The sequence below is a fragment of the Corythoichthys intestinalis genome, chromosome 16 (assembly GCF_030265065.1).
Source record: "Corythoichthys intestinalis isolate RoL2023-P3 chromosome 16, ASM3026506v1, whole genome shotgun sequence".
Lineage (NCBI taxonomy): Eukaryota > Metazoa > Chordata > Actinopteri > Syngnathiformes > Syngnathidae > Corythoichthys > Corythoichthys intestinalis.
The window spans coordinates 10,213,263-10,239,387 of NC_080410.1; the positions used below are offsets into that span (position 1 = coordinate 10,213,263).

The 26,125-nt window shown below is 39.6% G+C and overlaps 1 protein-coding gene across 1 annotated transcript; it reads right to left on the reverse strand.

Moving 5' to 3' along the window:
* Window positions 1-17,372, reverse strand: syngr3a (synaptogyrin 3a). Its single transcript, XM_057817356.1, has 4 exons — window positions 17,170-17,372; window positions 14,044-14,278; window positions 10,237-10,382; window positions 1-3,012 (listed from the first exon to the last, which is right to left on the reverse strand). The coding sequence occupies exons 1-4, from the start codon at window positions 17,272-17,274 to the stop codon at window positions 2,800-2,802; spliced, it is 699 nt and encodes a 232-aa protein (XP_057673339.1). The 5' UTR covers window positions 17,275-17,372; the 3' UTR covers window positions 1-2,799.
* Window positions 17,373-26,125: the final 8,753 nt, after the last annotated feature.

Below are 26,125 nucleotides of genomic sequence, written 5' to 3' on the forward strand. Positions count from 1 at the left end.
TTTCGTTTAAAAAAAAAAAAACGACTTTAAAAAATTATTTACTCACATATTTTAAAGTTTATAAACAAATCACGTCACAATGAGAAAATTGGCGTCTGTAAAAAAGTCACGGATACCCATAAAATCCTGAAAAAAATCCAGCTGTGGCCATTCACATCTGTGTCTTGACACTCAATGATACATGCTATATGGAGTTTTTGGATCAAAACAAGGTAAGTACGCGATAATATCTCATTAAAATCATTGTGTCTTTAATGCTGCTCTCGTGTGCTCTCACCTCCAGTTAGGGTTTTTCTGTTTGAAAAAAAAATTTTTTTTTTAAATGCCCTCCTGTTCAAAATTTTTCTTCCCTCAGAAAATTGACATTTTAAGCTTTCCAATAACGTATCACATGTGCAAATCGAACAATTTTGATATTTGAACAAATTGGGGGTCACCTAAGTATTTTCCGCCATATATATATATTTTAACACAATTTCTGCCCATAATTTTAATACAAATATATATGGCTTGATATTTAGGGTTAGCTATCCCTATGACAATTTCCCTGACCAAGTGCTTCTCAATTATTTTCTGCCCCCCCAAGGAAGACGTAAACTTTTCATGCACCCCCAACTCTCTGCCACCACTGTAAACAGTATCATATGTGTATTAAATTCCTATTATTATAAGTACACCTCTACATATTATTGTGTCCTTTTTATACAAAGAAAAAAAAGTAATATCGATCAACTTACAATAAAGCATAACTTTAATGACATTGTTTGATTGGTTTTAGAAAAGATCACGAGCAAGATTACAGATTAAATAAAGCCTGTATGTAAGAAACGTTAGCCACGCATTGACAGTACTCATAATCAATAGAAACCTAGCCCTCCGCAGGGCTAACGTTACGTGAGCAAGGGACAGGAGTACTTATTAGAGTTGAGAAGTCTACTGCTTTAAGATTGCGGCTGTTTACTAATGCCGCCGAGTCTGTCATTTCGCATCTAGTTCTATATACATGTGATATCTATGGGAGGCATCAAACGCTACCTGCTACCACCGTAGCATCATTCGGGCGTAGTTTTTAGCAACATTAGCACAGTTTGTAGCAGCTGCAATCAGGTATTTTTGCTTCTTCCTCTTCGCACGTGACGTCAGCGCGTGGTCCCACATCAAAAGCAGTCCGGGCAAAACGTGACGCTTAGAGCTGGCAAAATTAAACGATTCCTTGAGGCGAAGTATTCCAGTATTCGTTTTAGCTCTACAGTAAACAGACTGGTTTTTCCTTGTCTCCCACTATATTAAACTTCCAAGCCAAATGCTACATACGCTTCATCATATTTCCTCGTCTTAGCTCTTCATATGTCCAGTGCTCTTTGCTGTGTGCTCTTGTTTGGTTCAAAAATACTGCGCACATTGTGAAAATGAAAGCGCCTCTGCCACCCACTGAGTGGATGTGCAATTCGCAATTACACTTTAGTACAGCCAAAAAATGTTGTTCCGCAAGTAACATGCGCCACTCCCGGCATCGCTCCGCGCTCCCCTGGGGGGGCTCACCCCACAATTTGAGAAGTACTGCCCTAACCCTATGATGATATATATTGTCGTGTTGGCGTAAAAGTTGAAGAATTTCAAGTTGGCCTTCCATCCTTTGATTTTTCTGACAGTGGCCCTCATAGAAAAAAGCTTGGACACCCCTGATCTATATCATTAACATTAAAAATTAAACTTGAACTCAGGAAATATTTCACTCTGAGGGTTGTGAATTTATATAACCAGAAATAAAACAATAATATAAAAAAAAGCATTTGAAGAAAAAAAAAACTGTGTTTTTAATTGAACTCTTGAAAGAAATAACATGTTATCGTGGTTTTAATTTATTGCACTTAACATACAGTGGTTGTAAACGTGTTAACCAGTGTTCAAATGGTTTTTGTGAAGAACAAATGTACTTGTGTCTTGTTTTTATAAATAAACAAAAACCTGGCATTTGAACAGGGCTGTGCAAAACCTTTATAACCACTTGATAAAACGTAAAGAAAAAAAAAATAATTTAAAAAATTTGTTGAAAACTACATGTACAACATTTTTTTTTGTATTTGTACGGATGACGTTACATAATTTCCCCCCCTAAATGTTAGTGGTATTTGATCAGGATGTGTTTTCACTTTCTATATTCACCGCAAATTAGTCTACCTACGCCACAGTACAGTATATAGTACACAGCAATTCTGCATGAGAATGTGAGATATTGCACTTTGTCACAAAAACATTGTTGTGGGGATGATGTTCAGCATGTGTAAATCTACTCAGTTAAGTCACTGTCAGTACAGTATGGCACTTGAGTTGCTATCTCTACATTTGGAAACATGCAGATTCAATACACATTAGCACTGTTTAACTGCAGCAAAAGGAGAGAAAAGAAATTTGAAATTGGATCAATTTTTAAAAATCCACTGAAAAGTTTGGCGTGAGAGGGAATCGCTTATATTTCAGGTGAAGGTGCTTTTTGTCACACTGCTTATTAGTTAACAGCCTATTTTGCATGAATACTGGCAAATGGCCTCATCATCTATGGTTCCTCCTCTTGTTTTGTGTTTTTTTATTCTACATCCTAATCTGCATGAAAGTGAGTCTAGAAAAGTGCAGATAAAGCTGGAATGTTTACGTAAACAACAAGAGGAGGAAACAAAACAGCAGATTTGTTTGTCACACGACTGAAAATTCAGCCCAGGTTGATTGCGAGTGGCCCACGACAGAGAGCAATTGTGTTGAGCAACCCCCCTCGCCTCACCTTTTTTCTCAGTATCCTTTCTAGTAAATAGGAACCTGATATGTGGGTGCCGCGTTGTTCTCTGTGAACGGAGGATTTTGGTATGTTTCTGTGGACTCGGTGGTGCCCCCTCCTCCTGGTGAGTTGGAGGGGCACGGCTGGGTGGGGGCTGTGCCATCCAGGTGCTCTGAGGTGAACAGAGTCATGTCAGTGCCCAGCAGGTACTTCTGCACGGCACGCACTGTAAGACCAGCCTGAAAGCACAGTCGGATGGACACGCTTAAGGAGTGGACTAGTTGGATATCACTGAAGTGTATTTTGTGATACTAAAATTTTCAGCTTGATATTGACACATCAAAAATGCCTGAACAAAACCAACTTAATCTTACTCTTTCACTATTTGGTGGTCATTATTTTTGACAAAAAAAAAAAAACAAAAAAACAAAAGCAAACCTTTGCCACAATATTACAGTTTTTCTCAATTGCTTTGGTACGTTTTCTCAGATCAGACTTGCAATTCTCAAAACTACTTGTTCATTCCTCACAACTTCGCATCACTCGTGTGCATTAAAAAAGCAGTTTTTCATTCCTTTGAGCAAGTTGCAGATGTTTTTGTGCATCCATGCAATTGATTTTGTACAATTCTTTGCTGTTTCCCACATTATCAGTTGCATCTACCATGATCAAAATGGTCAAAATGGATTATCTTGGGTCTGTATTGCAGTGTTTTTCAACCTTTTCTGAGTCACGGCACGTTTTTACACTGGGAAAAAATCTTGCCGCACTCCACAAATAAAAAATGTTCCAAAAATACTTTCTCTACAGTATATTTATGAAAAAAAATAATTTCTCAGTATTTATACTTACACAGAGGGAAACTTGAACCTGTTTAGATTAACACAAAGCAGATATCCTGGCAGGAATCTTTTTCAACAACTCTCAGTCTCTGTTTTTATTTTTTTATAGCAGTTAGGTTTGAAAAGCTCAGAATTATCAGAGAGAGGGACTTTAGCAATGTCTTTAATGTGCCTGTGACACGAAAAAGCATGTTTATTTCATAATACACGTGGTATTTTATGCTCCAGAATGAAATGGACCTCTTGGATGTGTGAAAAAGCGATCGACATATTTATTCAATTATGTCAAATACTGGGATCATTTTAATATGTAGGTGGCTTGCTGCACATCCCACCGCCGGGAGAGCACTATACTCGGCTTGTTGACCTCTTCAAGTGCCCGGTATTCTGTCAAATTTTCCGACCGATAAGAAATTGCAACTTTGTTTTAAAAATACAGCGATTACAAAGTATACACTACAAACTTTCTTTAAATAAAGCACTACTTACATTTGATCATGGATGGGCATGTAAAAAGCTCTCCTCATTCGCATATTGTCATGTTAGCTGCATAACAACCGGAGCTGCCCTCCTCCACTGAGTGTCTCGCTGTTTACAACTTCGCCATGTCGTAAAGCATTATTTTGCCATATTCGTGTTAACCATTTGGCAGCTACACACTCCTCCGACATCAGCCGATTTGTTCCGGCGGTCATTGTCCAGCTGCTTCCCCGCAAACGAGCTCTTTGCCCCCAGCAGAGCTCTAACCCCGCCGCCGTGTGAAATGTTCCGGGCTAGTTTTATGTGATTTTTTGCTTCAAAGACTTTGAAACATCAGTCGGTTCGAGTTAGCATATCGGCTAGCTGTCATGCCTCTTGGTTTGTTTACATTCTCCGAAGTCAGGGCAGGGAGCTGATAAAAGCCCCACTAACAATGGTGGCATAAAATATTGTTCAGAAGGTGCAACAGTAAAGGTGAAGTCGACAGTTTTGACCATTATGGAGTAATTTTGCCATGTCGTCCTGAATAAATGCATTTTTATCATTTCATATTCCATTTGGCACAAGACTGTTATTTGTCATGACCATGCCATTTATTTAGCTATTGGGGAAAAATACTTGGATAAAAATAATATCCTGTATAAATATTGGAGTAGAGAGACTGAAACAATGACATTTTGCGGCTCTCTTCGTCACGTTTTCCTCGTTCTGAATAATTCCTCCTCAACGGGCGGACTGGTCCTTCTCAAGCCATTTATTTAGTTATTGGGGAAAAATACTTGGATAAAAAGAATATCCTGTAAAAATATTGGAGTAGAGAGACTTAAACAATGACATTTTGCGGCTCTCTTCATCGCGTTTTCCTCGTTCTGAATAATTCCCCCTCAATGGGCTGCATACTAAATCAGATGAAATCGTTACTCTGCTGACGTCATCCACCTGTTGGGGATGCTAGAGCCCTATAATGGTAGGTGTGGCTAACCAGAAGATTAAAAGACTAATTTCCCGTAATCTGCGTTTTGCTTAATTGTTGTAAATAGTCGAATCATCTCAAAATATGATTCTAATTCACATAATAATGCTATTTAAGACAGTTTTTTCTCCTGTCGTAAGCACTTTAACTGCATCAGGGCCGAGCACCTCGCTGACAATGGCTTTGCTGGCAGGTAGTATTAATGTCTCTGCCACTGTGTGGGACTTTTTGGATTAAGCAACAAGTTCAACCACAAGGTAACTGGGTTTAAGGGCTTTTCATTTACCTTAGTAGTTTTTCCTCAAAAAAGTTGTCTGTTTCTGTGTGTTTTCATGAAGGCGAACAAAATAGTCCATCGACTTGTTTTGAAGCTGTGGGTATTCTGTTTGGAGATGACGTTTAAGCTTGCTTGGCACCATGGCGCTGTTGGAGAGCTGCTCGTGTCGCGTTCAAGAACTGCTCGGATTTCTAGCCATCAGCCACCTTGCTGTCCTCGACAATGTGTAGAAATAAAACACAGGGGGAGGATTGACGGTCGTCACATTTGGATAAAATAGAATGGACACTATCGTGTATATCGACACTTGACGAGTCTAATCAAATGATGTATAGTAGATGTGCTAGGGTCCACATTGTCGTGGACAGCAAAGTGGCTGATGGCTAGAAATCCGAACAGTTTTTGAACGCGACACGAGCAATACTTTGCTCATCTGCACACGACCAAAAACTTTCTACGTCAAGGGTAGCCAAATCCAGTCCTCGAGGGCCCCTATCGACCTTGTTTTCCATGTCTCCCTCCTCCAACACACCTGACTCAAATAATCAGGATCGTTATCAGGCTCCTGCAGAGCTTACTGATGAGCTGATCATTTGATTCAGGTGTTTTAAAGGAGAAAGACATGAAAAACAAGCTGGATAGGGGCCTTCGAGGACCGGAGTTGGCTACCCCTGTTCTACATACTCCTTCCATCCTATTGCAACTCCGCCCGATGACTTAAAAAAATAGAAAAAATGCAAAAATGAATAATTTCTCATGGCACACATGACAATCTCTCGCGGCACATCGGTTGAAAAACACTGCTTTATCGAATAGTCTCACCACCCACAAGATCTAGTCATTACTTCATTGCATAAGCCTTTACATGCAAAATGAAATATGTCAACATGTGTGTGCTTATTTCTGAGCATTTTCATTACTTATTTTACGTAACTTATTTTAACATGCCAAATTTGTAATAGTTTGGGACAATGTGAGTTTCCACCACGCCAACATAATCAGGGAATGGTTTGCAACCCACAACAGAATGGTAATGAAGTTCATACCACTGTACTCCCCATTCCTCAATCACATAGAAGAATTTTTCTCCACGTGGAGACGTCAAGTGTATGATTGCCAGCCTCACAATCAAATGACTCTCCTGGATGCCATGAATGCAGCATGCAGTGACATCACAGCAGATGCCTGAAGAGGCTGGGTAAGCCATTCAAGAAGATTCTCTTAACGCTGTATAGCAATAGAGGACATCTGTTGTGACGTGGATGAAAATTTGTGGCTAAACAGCGAGGAACGTCAAGATGTCTTATGTTCACATATCAAACTTTTGCTTTTATGTTATATTTCTTTGTGATACTCAGTGTTGTCTTTTGCTTTCTGTATCGCAGTGACATTGTCTGTCAAGAAATTATAAAAAAAGTAAAAATGTAAACTGAATCTTGTCCAGTCTCTTGCAATTAATCTCCCACACACAAAGGTGTAACTTGCAATTTTCATCAAAATTTACGTACACCATCTTCAGCATCAGAGCCTTCCACCAGAGTAACTGTTCAATTGAGAGCATCACTAAGCAATTTGACTGTCTTGTCTGTACACAATGAAACAAGGACTTATCATTCTGACAGCACTTACATGTTCATTGACACCGAAATTTATTTTTGAGTGAAAGACAAAATATTTTTGCACAGAAAACTGACTTTTGCAGGTCATCCATGTTGTTTGGTACCTGTGCGACATCTGTGAGGATTAAACAAGTAGTTTTGAGAATTTCCATTCTGATCTGACAAATGTACTAAAGCAATTGAGAAAAACTGTAACAGGAAGTGCCTTAAAATGTACAGGATGTGGCCCATGAGTGCCGCAAAACCAACAGGAACTGACCCGAAATCAACAGGAAGTGACCAAGGAAGTGTAGGTGACATGGAAATGCCCTAAAATGAATATGAAATGATCCAAAATCATCACAAAGTGACCCAAAAAACAGCAGGAAATGACCTAGAAACAAGGGGTTAGGTTTGCCTAGGAACCAGGGGTGAAAGTGGGCAGGAACGGTCAGGAACACAGTTCCGGTATAAGATTCAGGGCCAGAACGCAGTTCCAGTATAAGATGCAGGGCCGGAACACTGTTCCGGTATACGGCGTTTTGAGTCCCAAAATATGACGGCAACTGTCAAAACGCTATGTAAAAAAAAAAAAAAATACAAAGCTGCCACACATGCATTTCATCTCCAAGAAGAAAACAATCTACCAACATCAGATTTACATACACAAGTGTTAACAACAAGCATAATAAAGTGCTTGTGTAGGGTAATCCGTTATTTTATTCCACGGATGGCATGGAGGTTTCCCCAGATGCTGCAGTTATCTGAGTCTGACGATGACGAGTCACGTCAATGTGTGAATGCACGCAGCAAAGCAAAATGCCTGGACTCATTTATCCATTCAATTGGCTGACATATTGATATGTGATCACCAGAGATAGTTAGCTCTGATTGGTTCAAATGTACATGTTTTCTGAAACAGCAGGGGAAAAAAAGGGCCATACAACAGAAAATGGATCAAATCTTTAAGAACAAGGAAAGAGTTAAGGTGGCTTATTTATCATATTTAGTTTTATTTGCCCTGATGGGGAGGTTGAGAACATTTTAGCTGTCAATGTGCACTTTGAACTTATATTTTTTCATTTATGTTAAGCTACTTATTCATTTCCTTATTATTAAAAAAGTCAGTGTTTGCACGATCTTTAAAATATATTCAATTTCACTCAAATATAAGTCATTTGTACTTATTTTCTGAATGTATTTTACTTATATCTTTATTATTAAAAAACACAACAAAAAGTAAATGTTTACATTATCTTCAATTTTAATATACATCCTATGTTCTTAAGTAGTTAAAATTGAGATTTGGCATTTAGTATGTCAGGAAATGAGGGAAAATAAAAATTAGGAGATGGAGGTTGGGGTTATACTGTGGCTGTTTTTGTTAACTTTTATTTTGCAAATCATTGAAAAAATACAATTTTGACTGAAAATCAGTTTTTGTATGTGTTATAGAAATAACTGACCAAAACAGTTTTCTTTGCATTTCAGTAGTTTTGAAAATAAATAAATAAATAAATAAATAAATAAAATTTCTGGCTCCGTGGCGACCTTGACGTCGGGGAGTTCCGGCAAGAAATTCTAACCACTTTCACCCCTGCTAGGAACACAACACTATCAACTTTTCAGGATGCTGAAATTGTCCCCACCAACTTTTAAGCAACCTTATTTGAATTATACAATGAGTTCATTTGTATACTGTAGGTAATTTAGATTGTCTTCCCATATGTTATAAGGAACCCTACCATTACTAAGTGAATTATTTTCAATATGTTCAGACTTACATTTTTATCATTTTTCACTTGCTGAATGTGCTGGTTCATTTTTTTCCCCTCAAACGCATGTTTGATTGGCTGATGACTTGAGCCCCCCTACACCACACACACACACACACACACACACACAATAACACAGCTCCGACAGATTCATGTCGACAATATGCTGCTTCCTTCACCCCCTTCGAAGAGTAGGGATATTAGTAGTTAGATAATAGTTTTTTTTTCGGCCAGCAGCAGCCATTCTAAGTGATGTAAAAAGATGTCAGTGTGGTGGAGTTGGGGGAACACTATTTTTGTAACTGAAAGTCTGACCAGCATCCGAGTTGGCAAAACATTAGACTGTGTGAACTTACTGACCTGCAAAACTACTGCGATCAGGCCAGCCTCCACAAGGAACAACGAAGTCCAGCTAGCCGTCCCTCATTTGGATCATTGTTTGCATTACTGTATGTGCATTACGGTAATGCTACGTGGTGGGCTTCAGAGTGCAAGTGCTTTTATTAAAAAAAAAAAATGGTCAGCTATCCAAGAATGGGTCCACTTCAGGGGGACACTGACATGAACATGAACATGAACTGACATGAAAAAAAATCTGTGAAATGAAATCACACATCTAACTTTCATGAGAGTACTTTGGTTTGAGTCGTAGGGTAATCTAGTATGCCTCAGATGTAGATCGGTCCTTGGATATCTCCGATTTTTTTTCATTAATTTTTTTCCAAATCACTTTTACATTAAAATGCTTTAGTTTTAGTCTAGGGGTGCTCCAGTGTCCCCCAGAAGTGGAGCTATCCTTGGATAGCTTCCGTTTTTGTTTTTTTTTTTCGTAAAGGGACTTGCACTTCAAAATGTTTCTTTACTAGTTTTTAAAAACAAAGGTTTGAATCGAACGCTGTATCACCTGAACCGATACACATGAAAGTTAGTATTAGTTAATACAGATTTATTTTGCACTAATCATTTAACCTTTCAATTAATTAGCTTCATATTCGTGAGAAATGTAGCCCTGACCCCCGTTCAATAATCTGTTTGGTCTTATTAATGTCCCGTCCCCAGCAAAAAGTGTGCATGCAGGTTATGGTGTTATACTGTGTCAACCAATGTTGAGACCAAACCTACGCCCTTGCCTAGAATGTTCCACAATAAACAGGAAGTGACCAGAAAATTCCATAAAATAGACAGGGAATGATCCAAAATGTAAAGGTAGTGACCCTGGAATGCCCCAAAATGTATCAGTAGCGACCCGTAAGTACCCTAAAATGAAGACGGAAGCGACCCAATATTAACTTGTTGCCTGCCATTGACAACCATAGACATTCAATTCATTTAAACTGGGAGGCCGGCTGTGAATGCTCATCTTTCAGTGCCATTGACGGTGCAAGACATCCTATTCATTTCAAAATGAATTGGAAATCTAGCTTCGCCAATGGCAGCCAATGAGGAAAATGCAAAAATATCCAACATTAATATCAACAGTAGTGCACTTTTGAATACTTTTACAATCCTGTTTCTTACCCAAGTGATGATGGAGAAGAAAGAGAAGGCGATTGCGGCCCGAGCTGCGTCTGCGCCCTGGTTGAGGGGCAGTTCATCAGTCGTTGTCCGAGACCACTGGTTGGCCAGGAAGCAGAAACTTACAAAGTACAAGAAGGCCCAGAAACCTGCCATGAACAGGAAGGGATACAGCTTCTTTGTGGTTAGAGAAAAACACAGTCGGCTGTTGAAACTTGAAAGCTTTAAGTTCTCTTAATATCTCGTGATGTGACGTTTCATTAATCAGAAACACAAAAGTAGCGCAACTATGTGGGCATTTGAAGGGGGAATCCCAAACTATTTTAATCCATTCAGGCCTTAATTTAGTTGACAAATATGCATCAAAAAGTGTTGAGGGAATACGTAATTAAATAATAATAATAACAATAATAATATTAAAATATGAATAAGAACAACATTTTTAAAATTAAATTGAAAAATACAACAAAAATATGAAAAATACTAGAAAAAAGTCTTTTAAAACAAAAAGTAAAAATGGGATAAAATATAGAAAATTAATCCCAAAATTTTTTTTTTTTTTTATATAAAATCATTTTAAACATTAAATATTTTTGGGAAAGTATAAAAAAAAAAATCAAAAGTAATATTTTTGTAAACTTCACCTTTTTTTAAATTTTTTTAAAAACTTTTTTATCATTTATTAATTGAATTAATTAAAAAATATTTTGTATTTGTTTTTTGTCTTTTTACAGTATGTTTATATAATTGTGATTTTATATAATTTTAATTTTCCATCTTCATTTTTTTTTCATCATTCTATGTACTTATGTATTCCTCCATTGCTTTGTGTCTATTTGTTCACTGTTTGGCTGCAATAAACCTATCACAAAACTACGCCCCCAAATCACAAAAGTCGGACACCTAGCCATAGAGTTAATTACATCGGAATACTGTGTGGTTGTGACATAAAACGTCTTTCTTCTAACTTTAAAATAGCAAAATCACGATGGTTTATTGCTGTGCGTGGGGTACCTGGAATTCCGACACCAGGCACCCTGGAAGATTGGGGGGAGGATTTTTTTTGTGCCTTTTTTAAACCCTTAAAGAAGGCTCGTCAAATGCACGCTATGGATATGGCTCTGTCAACGACCACAACTGAATGTCAAGACAGTCGCCCAAGGACACTTATGCTTGCTCAAAAGTAAGTCAATGAACGATTTGTTAAAAAAAGTTTTAAAAAAGTAATATTTGATAGCATGTAGTAAAAATGTAGACTTAACTATTAACGTTAATTTGCTAACATTTGACTGCCTACTTCTTTACTAGCCTATCACTCGACAAATAGAATTCAATATAACTCATCTAAGCTGTCAAGACTCCAGCACTGAAAGTCCAAAGTAAACACCACAAACTTCCTATAAAAAAAGGAGGATGTACTTCCGTTTTGTCAGAGACGCACACAAAGGAAAGTTCTCCTCAAGCACACATCTAGCATCTGGTTGCGGTCAACTCGAATGCAGGTTACTCTTTCAACTTTTAGCATTCGTTTACGTCGTATTCATGTTGCACATGCATGTTTATGATGTAAGTCGTTTATTTAGAACTTCTAGATAATACTGAGAATCCAATTCAATGTAAAAGCTGCTTATTCATCGCTACAAAAGCTTCAGGAGAAAAATCTGACAGAACACATGACATTATGTTACTAAGTAGCTCAAGATATAGCTAGATAGATATTCGGCCTGTGGGGTTTCTCGTTTTTAAGTTGTGAGTGGTAGCATATTGCCTCCATTATAATAACGGTCTGCTCTCTGTAAAGTTTAATACGATGGACCTCTCTGTCTAATTCTAGATGATTTAAATAAAAACAATTTAAAAAATAAAATAAAATAAAAAAATAAAAAAAGGTCTATTTCCAGCTGTGGTAGTGCAAATTCAGAAATTTGAACTCCCGCTAACATCCAAAAATCGTTCGTTTACTCAGTCACTGTCACTGAGGGTTGACCGAGTTTTACATGGGAGCGGGCCTTTACGATAAGTCCATTGATAGCGCTACACGTCCAATTAATTTGAAGTAATAGGGTTGGCAGCGAATGAACGTTCGTTCACTAGTGATAAACTCATTTAAATTCACAGAAAAAGTATGACAGAATGCCACATGACTGGAGGTCTAGAGTTGTCAGTGGGACTGAAAGAGTTACAGTGCTGGCCAAAAGTATTGGCAGCCCTGCAATTCTGTCAGATAACGCTCAATTTCTCCCAGAAAATGATTGCAAAAAAAATTGCTTTGGGAGTAATATCTTCATTTATTTTGTTTGCAATGAAAAAACAAAAAAGAGAATGAAAAAAAAAAAAAAAACGTTCATTTTACACAAAATTTCAAAAATGGGCCGGACAAAAGTATTGGCATTTGGCACCCTTTGAAAAATCATGTAATGCTTTTGTAATTTGTTTAGTTAACAGCACTTGTTACTTACCTGTGGCACATAACAGGTGGTGGCAATAACGAAATCACACGTGCAGCCAGTTAAAATGGATTAAAGTTGACTCAACCTTTGTCCTGTATCCTTGTGTGTACCACATTGAGCATGGAGAAAAGACAGAAGACCAAAGAACTGTCGGAGGACTTGAGAAGCAAAATTGTGAGGAAGCAAGCAATGTCAAAGCTACAAATCCATCTCCAAAGACCTGAATGTTCCTGTGTTTACCGTGTGCAGTGTCATCAATACATGTAAAGCCTATGGCACTGTGGCTGACCTCCCCAAATGTGGACGGAAAATAAAAATTGACGAGATTTCAATGAAAGATTGTGCGGATGGTGGATAAAGAACCTCAACTAACATCCAAAAAAGTTCAAGCTGTCCTGCAGTCCGAGGGTACAACAGTGTCAACCCGTACTATCCGTCGGCGTCTGAGTGAAAAGGGACTCTATATACCCAGGAAGACCCCACTTCTGACCCAGAGACATAAAAAAGCCATGCTGGAGTTTGCCAAAACTTACCTGAGAAAGCCAAAAACGTTTTGGGAAAATGTTCTCTGGTCAAATGCGACAAAAGTACAGCTTTTTGGGAAAAGGCATCAACATAGAGTTTACAGGAAAAAGAACACGGTCCCCAGAGTCAAACATGGCAGAGGTTTCCTGTTGTTTTGGGGTTGCTTTGCTACCTCTGGCACTGGACTGCTTGACCGTGTGCATGGCATTATGAAGTCTGAAGACTACCAACAAATTTTGCAGCATAATGTAGGGCCCAGTGTGAGAAAGCTGGGTCTCCAGCAGGACAATGACCCAAAACGCACTTCAAAAATCACTAGAAAATGGTTTGAGAGAAAGCACTGGAGACTTCTAAAGTGGCCAGCAATGAGTCCAGACCTGAATCCCATTGAACACCTGTGGAGAGATCTGAAAATGGCAGTTTGGAGAAGGCACCCTTCAAATCTCAGAGAGCTGGAGCAGCTGACCAAAGAACAGTGGTCTACAATTCCAGCAGAGCATTGTAAGAAACTCATTGATGGACACTGGAAGCGGTTGTTTTGTGTGGTTGTGTTGCCAAGTATTAGGCTGAGGGTGCCAATACTTTTGTCCGGTCCATTTTTGGAGTTTTGTGTAAAACGATCATGTCTTTCCTTCATTGTCTTTTGTGGTTTTTCATTGCAAGCAAAATAAATGAAGATACTGTATGACTACCAAAGCATTTGTAATTGTAATCATTTTCTGGGAGAAATTGAGCATTATCTGACAGAATTGCAGGGGTGCCACTACTTTTGGCCAGCACTGTGAATTTAAATTCAGGTATCAAGGGGTTAAAGCAGCGCCACTAGCGTCCTCACCTGAGAAGCCAATCTCTAGCATGACGGCCTTCTTGCGGTCTTTGACGGAACTGATGGAAGAGAATTTGTAGTCGAGTAACATGAAGAAGGAGCAGGCCAACAAGCCCACCAGGCCCACGAACACGCCGTAGTTGCACGCGTCTGCGTTTTTGTTGAAGACGCAGTAGAGACGCTCGCTGCCTATGTTGACGTAGCCCTCGTTTACGATGGAGGCGAAGACCACCAGTGAGAAGATCTGGGGAACGGGGAGTAGACAGTGAATGTTTGCTTTATGATTGAATTAACATTTACGTATATTTTTACCAGGAATTTCTTTTAAGTACTTTATCTGTACTTCTACTTACAGTAAGTATACAAATGTTTGTGGAGTACCTTTGCCAGTTTACCAACTATTTCACTTGGTTTGATAGTTCTTCTTAGTGTCTCCTCTGCAAACAGTCATTATTTCTTTATTAGGTTTAGCAGAAATATCTATTTACTCATTGGCTACCACTGACCATGACAGACGAACCAGAGTTAATTTAAAAAAAGAAAATCTGTTATCAAATTGACCAAATAGTAGTAACATTGTCAAATTAACACTTGCAACACTGAAATTAAGAAAACACATCGACAATCTTCCGGCTGCTAAAACAGCTTTGAATTTATTGTATAAATTAATATTTGTTGCGATTGAGGGTGATAGAATTCTAATCCATTTGTTCAGGGAGGGTCTGACAGCGATCAAACGATTCTTCCCAGTCCAAATGGATTTGACATCTATCACTGTCATTTGCAGTGAATGAGTTAATAAACATGCTAGGCGGTGTTGCTAGTGTACGTCTTTTCAAGCACACTCAGACCAAACGCATTAACCTAATTTTCATCCTTTCTGTTCCGACTGACCAGAGAGCTCGATGCTTCACTTCCTTTCCAGAATCAAACAGTCCTGAGGCATCGTGTGTGCGCGCGTGTTTGAAAAGCATGACAAGTTGCCTTAACAAATGCGACAATGTTAATCATATTTATCCTCATGATTAACAGCAACACTCTTTTTGAAATCAATCGTTCTTCTTCTTGCACACTCGCTCACATACTGATGAGTTGAATGAAAGTGGATGGCAGAATAGGGCCATGTGACATGCACGCACACCCACATGGGGGTGTGGGTCATATGATGGTGGAAGGACACAAAGGGAGAATGTCGGAGCCACAATCACGTGTTTCTAATCTGCTTAGATACACAGGTGGTTCTAGTGGTTTGGTGCTTATGCAGCAAACCTATGCACCTGCAAAAGTCTCATATATGTCATTGTAACCAAAAAGGTACTTGCAAATTCCTAGTTATGTTAAAAAAATACACGTAGACACGTACTTTTTTTACTATGCATTTAGACTTTTTAGTGCCACTGCATTTTCATTCATGGGAATGCTCCAGGTACCGGCCACACTTCCCATATAGTCTTATAATTTGCAGTTGTTATGTTGAGGAATCTGTAATGTGAGATGCAGTTTATCATTATGAACCATAAACTATTAATGGATGGACCACTAGTTACCGACGGATGGACGGATGGATGGATGGATGGATGGATGGATGGATGGACGGATGGATGGATGGATGGACAGACGGACGGAAAGACAGACAGACGGACGGACGGACGGACGGACGGACGGACCAATAAATACAGAGGGATAGATGGACGGACGGACGGACGGACAGACGAATGGATAGATGGCAGGCAGGCTTTACTGGATGGATGGATGGATGGATGGATGGATGGATGGATGGATGGATGGATGGATGGATGGATGGATGGATGGATGGATGGATGGATGGATAGATGGCTGGCAGGCTTTACTGGATGGATGGATGGATGGATGGATGGATGGATGGATGGATGGATGGATGGATGGATGGATGGATGGATGGATGGATGGATGGATGGATGGACCATTAGCTACAGATAGCTGGATGGATCTATGGATGGATGGATGGGCAGCCAGATAAACCAGTATCTCCAGATAGACAGAGGAGTGGATAGTGGGATTGATGGATGGCAAGACTGACAGGGAGACAGATGGCTCAATAAATACAGATGGATAAATGGATGGATGGATGGATGGGTAGATGGATGGATGGACGGATGGACGGACGGATGGATGGACGGACGGACGGACCAATAAATACAGAGAGTTGGATGGATGGATGGATGGATGGATGGACCATTAGTTACAGATGGCTGGATGGATCTATGGATGGATGGGCAACCAGATGAAGCAGTAGCTCAAGATGGATAGAGGGGTAGATAGTGGCATTGATGGATTGCCGGACGGACGGACACAGAGACAGATGGGCCAATAAATATGGATGGATGGATGGAATGACCATTAGCTACAGATGGCTGGATGGATGACAGACAGATAGTCTTTATCTGAACTTTTTGCTTGTAACATTCCAAATACTAAATTCAAATTTATTTCATACATTTCAGAAGTGCCAATACCAATGTGTCTGCCTGAACTAAATGTCCTCGTGTCTAATATTTACACCCCTTTCACGCTGTTACATCACGGACATTCCCACAGCGGTCGTGCTGGTGGGAGGGAGAAGACCTTCTGCGTGTCACCCTGAGGTGACGCTACAACGCGAGTTCGTGCGTGCGTGCGCAGTGACGTTCATGGACCAATCACAGTTGGGATGACAGACACGACGTTAAAGGCAGCTAATTTTGCTGAACAATATGCCTTGGCGTGATGAACACGACTATATGGTCATTTATTGGCAACAATAACAGACTTTAGTTCAAAGATCCACGGCAAAAAATAAATTTAAAAAAAAAATGGAAAGGCTATATTGCGTTTGTGCCCCTTAAACATCCTGTAATATGGAAAATGCGAGAGAATACCTGGGCCTTGGGTCCATACCCTGCATTAAAACAGCCCGGAATACTGTTGAATATCTAGTACCTTTTTCAGACATATAAACTCAATTTATCGTTTGTTTGTGTGTTTTTGCACCGTTGATAGCGATGGTATAAAACACCGTCACGAGGCTCGCACAGCTACGATGACAGAGATAACCCACGCGCACATCAGCAGCAGGGTAAATGATCATTTCAAAATAAAAAGAAATAGCTCCCTCACCCACGCTAAGGCTCTGAGGATGGTCTGTGGCTGTTTGGCGAAACTAATAGGGTCGATAGTGGTCCCGGCGCGGCCCGCCCCGAAAGATCCCACTCCGTCCATCATCGCTGGTTCCGTGAACGCTCCTCGACGCTCGCTGTTCTCTCCTCGCGGCTCCGGGGCACGCGCTGCCCAGCTCTGCTGGTTTGTCGGTCTCTGCTGCAGGGACGCTCCTACGTGCGCGCTCACGCCTCTCACAACGGGAGCGCGCGCGCGCGGCGACTGCTTCCACCGAGAGCGCATTGAGATCAATACTGCACTGCCAATTCATGATTGTGGAATTTTAAAATGCATGTTTAATGACTCCGACTGCGATGATGAGAACTGAAAAAAAAAATATATATATAGGGGTGGCGGGTGGGATTGTGGGAACCTCTGAGTACCTCCCAACAATATGATGCGATTTCAGTTCCAAGGCTCATGATAACAGTTCACAGTATGGTAATACATATATATACACTCCGAATCAAAATCTTAAGACCAGTTAAAAAATAGCAAGAATTAACATTTCGCACTTTTGTATCTTAAGATGGTTCCAAGTAGAGTTTCAAAATGCAAAAAGAAGAAATGGGAACAAGAGACCAAATGTTTTGAGCAGGCAATTTATTGAAAAGAACAATTTAACTGAAATAGGCTGTTCATCAGCTGATCAAAACTTTAAGACCACATGCTTTACAAGCCCAAATCTGTGCAAAAATTTGGATTCCATGCAGTGGTATAGACCCCACTCACCAACGTCACACAATGACGTGTCGCTGTATCCGGCCACCATATTGTCCGTCATTGTTCATCCGTATTCTCAATGGTCTCAATTTGTCGTGCAATTTATAGTGCAATTCATTGAAGCCCCGGTGCTTTCAGACGCTGTAAACTCATTGGATGCGTTGCATAAAAGGCGTTATGTGGAAAAGCTTCAGTCTATCCATTCGCCAGATCCATATTTGATGCCTAAATAGATATTTTTCGACCCGCTGTCTTCGCCGTCTCTGCCTGACATCTGCTACCCTGATATCTACAACTATCTTATCCACAGAAACTCAGCACTCTAACATTACCCCGTGTGACCCTATACTTCCAATTTTCTAAAATGGCGACAATCAATAAAAAAACAATTTTAAAAATTGACTGCGATGGCAGACACTTCAAGGATAGGTGGATTGGATTGGACTATTTCTTCAATAAAATATGCAACAACTGTGTCAGTCTCATTTGCAAAGAGACAGTCGATGTTTTCAAAGAGTTCGATGTGACGCGATATTACCAAACAAGACACGCTGACATGTACGACAACATTACAGAGAAGATACGCAGCGAGAAATTAAAGCAACTTGAAGCTAGTTTAATTTCACAGCAGCAGTATTTCGCAAGATCCCGAGTGTCGAAAGAGAACGCCACAAAGGCGAGATTGTTGAAATTATTAATTAAAAAAAATAATAATAGATCAGACTTCCGGGTGAAGCGGCATGGCAGCGTAGAGCAGAGCTCCGCGTCGACTTGATAAAATTATTCCCCCCTGACAATGAGAACAACCGAACACGAATTTTGAATAACAAGAAATGAGCGGGGGACGAGGGCAAAGAAGCTCTAAGAAAAAAATGACGTCTAAAGATAAAAAAGACCAAGAACTCGAAGGTGCGGGAGGAAGAGGCGAAGTTGGCGACGCCGACATATCCCACACTTTACTCGAAGGACTTGCTGCGATCTCGAGAGAAATTCGAGATTTCAAGAAAGAGGTAAAAGAGGATTTCGCCAAGTTCAAAGACGATTTTAAGGTGGAGGTGAAACGTGAGTTCGCGGACTTTATGGAGGAAATGGACAGAAAATTAGCACAAAACATAGCAGACATTCAAGTGCAGCGGAAGGATATCGCCGAAGTGCAGGCGAGGGTGGCCCAGTTGGAGGAGTGGAATACCGAAGCAAAAGAAGCCATCCTTTCGCTCCTTAAACAACAAGCACGATTACAAGACAAACTGACTGAAGTGGAAGGACACGGACGGCGCTGTAACTTGAGAATTTACGGCGTGGAGGAGCGTGACAACGAATCTGTACGCGAGCGGGTAGAAGGACTCCTCCGCCGGGAGCTCGTAAGTGGAGATGAGACAGACCTCCATATTCAAAGAGCGCATAGGAGCCTCGGGAAGAAACCGCCACCGGGAGCACCTCCGAGGTCTATTGTGGTCAACTTTTTGAAATACGAGACTAAAGAAAGTATTTTGGCCAAGGCTTGGAAAAAAAAGATTCAAGTTGAAGGAAGGCAGATTTTTTTTGACCACGATTACCCCACAGAGGTGCTGAAGAAGCGCAAATCCTACACTCAGGTTAAAAAAGTTTTGAAAGAAAAAAAGATACGCTTTCAAACACCCCTTAGTAAAATCAGGATCCATTGGTCAGATGGTCCTAGGATCTATGACAGCGCGGGAGAAGCAACGAGAGACATGAAGAGAAGAGGTCTGGAGATCGAGGAGCAACAGGACAGCGTGGGAAGCGGCCTAACATCACTCGAGGAACGCGTTCGTGCGTTAACATGGCAACGCATCGACAAGAGGAACGCGACAAGCGCCGAAAAAGCCGCGTCGTTGGATTCGCCTGAAGACACTGCGGGCCGAGCGAGAAGGAAGCTGCAGGAATTTAGAAGAGCAATTGAAGATGAGTAAATGCTTGTTTTGTGCATTAGAGGGAGTGGTGATGGGGTGGAGTACAAAGAGTGACAATGGGGATTGAATATTTTTTCCTTCAAAGTTAAGATCATTCGACGGTTGGGTGAATGGGGATCATTAACATTACCCCCTCATCGTCATCACATCCTCTCTGCTTATGATTAATGATGCTTCTTAAATTAATTAAATTTCGACAAGGAGTCTTAGAAATGTATTTTTATGTTGGACATAACTAGTAGCAAGGGAATTTCTGATTTAGGGAAATCCCAATATACTAGGAGGGGCCCTTTGTTTAAAGAAGGAGATCCCCTTCTCCCGCCAGCAGGGAGACTGAACCTGTGGGAAATAAGGTTCATAATGACCGGGGAGTCTGGGTTGTATGTTTCTGGTTTTTTTTTGTCTGTTCGGTGTTGTGTTACAGTAAAGGGGTCTAGAATAATGCTCAGAGATTCAAAAAATGTCACACAATGATATAATGATGGTGTCATTAAATATTAATGGCCTGAACAACAAAAAGAAAAGAGAAAAGGCCTTATCCAAATTCAGAAAAGAAAAAATACAGGTCATCTTTCTCCAGGAAACACACCGAACACGGGAAGAGCATGAAACATTTAAAAAGTTAGGTTACAGTAACTCAGTGCTTCTCAATTATTTTCTGTTACGCCCCCCCAAGGAAGACGTAAATGTTTCGCGCCCCCCCAACTCTCTGCCGCCACTGTAAATAGTATCATTCGTCTATATTACTATTATAAGTTACCTCAGCCTAACATTGTGTCCTTTTTTTTCTATTAAAGAAAAAAAGTAACAGAGATCAACTTATAATAAAGTATAACTTTTTTAACATTGTGTTGCTTGTAACAGAAAAGACTTAACGCGCATCATTTTGCCTGAAGTTAAAAAAAAAAAAAAAAAAAAAAAAAGTCACATCCAAACTGTAAAAATACACTCAAGGTACATTTTTGACCATTTGATACTGAAAAATAAAATGTAATAAAATCAGTAAATAATACCAAATTCAAATTGATTAGAAACATTTACTCTTCAGGACAACATGCCAAAAAATTTGACCGAAAAAAAAACAAAACTGAATAGAAGGGGGGGAAAAAAGTCTTTGGACAGAAGGAAAGTTTTTATTTTCGCTGATTCACCACAGTGCTCACTGGTTTACTGATATAACACTGACAAAGCGGGACGATTGTGACAATTGGCAATATTCGGCACATTTTCGCTGAAAAACAATCAAGTGGCTTATCAATGAGATTGAGGTCTAATGTCTTTAAGTGGCGTCTTAACTGATTTGGCTTCTCCGCTATAATAATTTTTAGACTCAGTAAACAGTGGTCTTTCCTCATTTCCCACTATATTAAAGGTCAAAGGCAAACGGCCCGAAAAAAGCGCATTCTCGGCGGCCGAGGGAGAACCGTAGGTGAGGGCGGTGGTCGTGACGATCCCAAGCCGAAAACGGCACTTCTCGGCCGGACACGTGAGAACCGAAGAAGACAGTGGGTCGCTGCGTGAGTCCAGCTCTGCATGAGTCTCTTCCGTGTGCTCTTGCTGACTTCAAAAATACTGCACGCACATTGAAAATGAGAGCGCCACTGCCACCCACGGAGTGGATGTGCAAGTACACTTTATTCTAGTACGGCAAAAAAAAAAAAAAAAAAAAAAGCATGTTCCCCGAGGTCACTCGCGCCCCCCCTGGCATCGCTCTGCGCCCCCCTGGGGGGGCGCGCCCCACCATTTGAGAAGTACTGCAGTAACTCATTCTCCAGCTCATATGGACAAAATCACAAGAGGGGAGTGATGATATTGATTTCTAATAAGGTGCAGTTTGACCTGAAAAAGGAAATTAGAGATAAGAAGGGAAGGTACATCATGGTAATAGGGAAATTAGAAAATCAATTGGTGACACTGTTTAACATATATGCCCCTCCAGAAAGTGACAAAAAGGTGTATGAGAAGATTTTTGATATGATAAATTTGGAAATGGAAGGAATCTTACTATGTGGGGGTGATTTTAATGTGATATTGAACTACAAACTGGATACTACAAGTGTAAAGAGAAATAAGAAACACATTAATAAGTATATGAATAGAATGATGTCACTAATGGATGTTTCAGATGTGTGGCGAGAACTGCACCCAGAGACTCGAGATTACACTCACTATTCAGCTGCACATGGAGTATACTCTAGAATTGATTTCTTTCTTATGAATAAAAGTGATATGAATAGAGTGAGAGAATGTAAAATAGGAGTGATGGACATAGCAGATCATAGCACAATTTATCTGAAAATTCACTTGAACAATAGAAGGAGAAATACATTATGGACACTTAATGAAGGTATTTTGAACAACAAAGACTTGGTCGAACAAATTAAAGGGGAAATAAATAGTTATATGAAAGATAATGATAATGGGGAGGTGGATCCAGTAATTTTATGGGATGCCCTAAAAGCAGTACTCAGAGGGAGGCTGATCTCGTACGCCACATTCACAGATTGAACACATTTCAGAAACTAACAAAAGATCTAAAAGAACTGGAACAACAACATAAAGAGACGAATGATCCAGATTTATGTAATGAGATGAAGAAGATTAGAAAAAACATTGATAATATCTTGCTGGATGAGTTGGAAAAAAAGGCAAGATTCCTTAAACAAACTTACTATGAGGGAGGATCAAAAGCAACCAAAATATTGGCAAGACGTGTTAGGAGACAACAAGAGTTAAATGGTATTCATAAAATGAGGGACCCAATAACCAATAAAATTTCATATGACCCTGAGGAAATTGGAGAAATATTTGAAGATTATTATCGTAAATTATATTCTCAACCGTGGTCAGAAGAAGGAGAATATACGACCAATTTTTTAGATAATTTGGATTTACCAAAGCTAGGCATAAAACAAAATGCGATGTTGATATCGGAAATTTCAATGGGGGAGATACAAAAGGCAATAAGCCAAGTAAAACCAGGAAAATCACCAGGTGCAGATGGATTTGGGGCTTGCTTTTATAAAACATTCAAAGAGGAGTTAACTCCAGTTTTACAGTGTTCATTTAATTATACTCTTAGGACAGGAAAGATCCCCCCCTCCTGGAAAGAGGCCATCATTTCAATTATTCCTAAAGAAGGTAAAGACAGAGAGCAATGTTGTAACTACAGGCCCATTTCACTTTTGAATGTGGATTATAAACTGTATACATCAATAATAGCCAAAAGAATGGAGACATTTATGCATGATTTGATAGATGAAGACCAGACAGGCTTCATCAGGGAAAGACAAACACAAGATAATATTAGAAGGACACTCCTTATCATGGAGGAAATACAAAATAAAGGAGAAAGTGCAATCTTGGTAAGCATAGACACGGAAAAGGCCTTTGACAGTGTTAATTGGGCCTTTCTCTTTACAGTAATGCAAAAATTTGGTTTTGATGAAAGATTTATTAATTGCATTAGATCTCTATATCAGGACCCACATGCAAGAATTAAGATAAATGGCAGCCTGACTGGAAATTTCAAATTGGCACGAGGGACGAGGCAGGGATGTGGCCTTTCCCCAACTCTTTTTGCGTTGGTCATTGAACCATTAGCACAAATGATAAGACAACAGGATAATATCAAGGGAGTGACAATTGGAAGGGAAGAGCATAAAATAGGATTGTTTGCAGATGACATTTTGGTCTACTTGCGACAACCAAATGAAAACTTACCAAAGTTGATGAGGCTATTGGAGGATTACGGGAAATACTCGGGATATAAGGTCAATATCTCCAAAACTCAAATATTGGCAATAAACTATGTGCCATCACAGGAAATAAATGATATGTATAAAATAAATTGGACAGCTGGATCAATAAAATACCTGGGTGTGAATATAGCGAAGGGAATGGACAATTTATATGAAGCAAATTATACAAAAATCAACCAAGAAATAAGAAAAGACTTGGAGAGGTGGTCGGATATGGTTACTGATCTGAGTTCAAGAATAGAAGTGGTCAAGATGAATGTTTTGCCAAGACTATTGTATTTGTTCCAATCTCTGCCAGTGAAAGTTCCAAAAAAACAATTTGTAGAATGGGACAAGTGGATCTCGCGGTTCATTTGGAGGGGTAAAAGACCAAGAATAAAGTTCAAGACTCTGCAGCTGCCAAAGGAGAAGGGCGGATTGGCATTGCCAAATCTGCAAGAATATTTCTTTGCAGCACAAATTAGACCTTTGGTTTATTGGTGCAAGGAAGGTTACTCTGCAAAATGGAAAGATATTGAATTAGGAAAAACAAATATTGAAATGCGGAATTTAATAGCACACAAGGAACAAATTAAAACACTGCATAACCAACTGGGGGAGATAACTAAGAATACAGTGGATATATGGAAAACTGTGGTGGAAAGGTACAATCTGGAAAGGGAAACAAAAATTCTGAGTTGGTTCGCATTTGATGAAACTTTTACACCAGGATTAAATGATAAAGGGTTTAGGAGGTGGGCAAAAAGAGGCATAACGGCAATAATTAAAGTGGTGGAAGGAGGCAAGCTGCAGAGTTTTGAAAGATTGAAGCAGAGATTTGGATTGGAAGAGGAGGACAATTATAGATACATACAATTGAAAGACTACTATGACAAAGAGGTCAAGGGTGTAACTGAAAATGAGATTATCAAGGTATTCAAGAAAGTTTATGATGGGAAAAAATGCAAAGTTATTTCTGAACTCTATAAAGCACTCATGTCATGTTAGACACACACATCTCTGTACATTAAAGAAAAATGGGAGAAAGAACTTAAAGCACAAATAACCGAGGGAGAATGGTCAAAGATGTGTGAGACACAGAGCACATCCACTAGCTCCAAGGTTTGGAGAGAATTTAGTTGGAAAAATATCGTACGCTTTTTTATAAGTCCTCTGCAAAAGAAAGAAATTATATTCACTCGACAACCATGCTGGAGAGCATGTGGCTATAAGGATGTGGGACACCTGCATATATTCTGGTCTTGCCAGAATATAAAAGAATATTGGAATATAATTTGGAAAGATTTGCGGAAAATAATAGGATATGCTATTCCAAAAACATTCAAGGTGCTTTATTTGGGGAACTTAACTCGGGAAATGATTCAAAAGTAGGATGAGTACCTTGTCAAAGTGTTGCTGACTGCAGGTAAAAAAACAATCACGAGACTGTGGTGTAAAGTGGATCAGCCAACTGAGGAGCAGTGGATGTGCACGGTGGAAGAGCTATGTGAAATGGAAAGAATTACGTTTAGATTAAGACTGCAAGAAAGTCAATTTGAAGAGAAATGGAAGAAATGGAGAGACTTTAGAAAATAAAAGAGGGCACCAATTTCAACCGATAAACAAGAACTTTGATGTGGACTGGATTATTCAGGAGAGATTGAAGGCTGGGCCACGATACTGTAGACTAGTATTATTTTTATTTATTATTATTATTATTATTATTTTTTTTTTTTTAACTTTTATATGCATGTTTTTCTTTCTGATTTGTTGGTGTATCTTGCCTAGGTTTGTTGTTTGTCATTTCAATACACTGGGTGTAAGTGTGAATTGTTTTGTAAAAGGGAATAAAAAACAAGTGGAAAAAAAAAAAAAAAAAATAATAAAGCAAATGTGACACACAGAAGGGCTTGCTAAAATTTGTTTAAATATATTGTTCTGCGTAAATCAGCCAAGGTAGCCCCACACATTTTTACCACACCAAATCTGGCCCCCTTTGCAAAAAGTTTGGGCACCCCTGTCTAACTGATGATCCGTAGACGAGGCCAGGTTCTTTCACTTGGTACCAGCTAAATATTATTCAAAAAATAATGATGGCGGAAGAAATAAACATCTTGAATTTGAAACGGTACTGTATGTTGTCGGCGATAAGCCTCGCAACGATCTTAATTGTGGTTGTCAGCCCAAAACCCTCTAAATATATATTAAATGCATCTTACCAGATATAAAATGACTACTACATAATCTGTGGTGATCGTTTGGTGCCCAGTTTTCTCGTCGAATTGCAGCAGTCCATCTCGCTCTCCTCTCCGGGTCTCTCGGAATACGGTAGAACTTAAGTCTCTCCGTCTATCTTCTCTGTTACTGCAACCAACCGCCACACACGCCTTCACCATTTTGATTATTAATGTTAACGAGCAGAAAAACACACCATAATAGGAGGAATTTACGTAGCGGTAATGCTTAAACACGACAAGCTGACGGACAATATGGCGCGGAGGCGTGGTCGTGACGTCATGTTAG

Coding starts and splice junctions, on each gene's coding strand:
- syngr3a (XM_057817356.1), bottom strand. CDS start 17,274: ATGATGGACGGAGTGGGATCTTTCGGGGCGGGCCGCGCCGGGACCACT. Junction 14,279..17,169: donor TCCTCAGAGCCTTAGCGTGG/GTGAGGGAGCTA, acceptor CCCGTTCCCCAG/ATCTTCTCACTGGTGGTCTT. Junction 10,383..14,043: donor GCTAGAGATTGGCTTCTCAG/GTGAGGACGCTA, acceptor TGTTCATGGCAG/GTTTCTGGGCCTTCTTGTAC.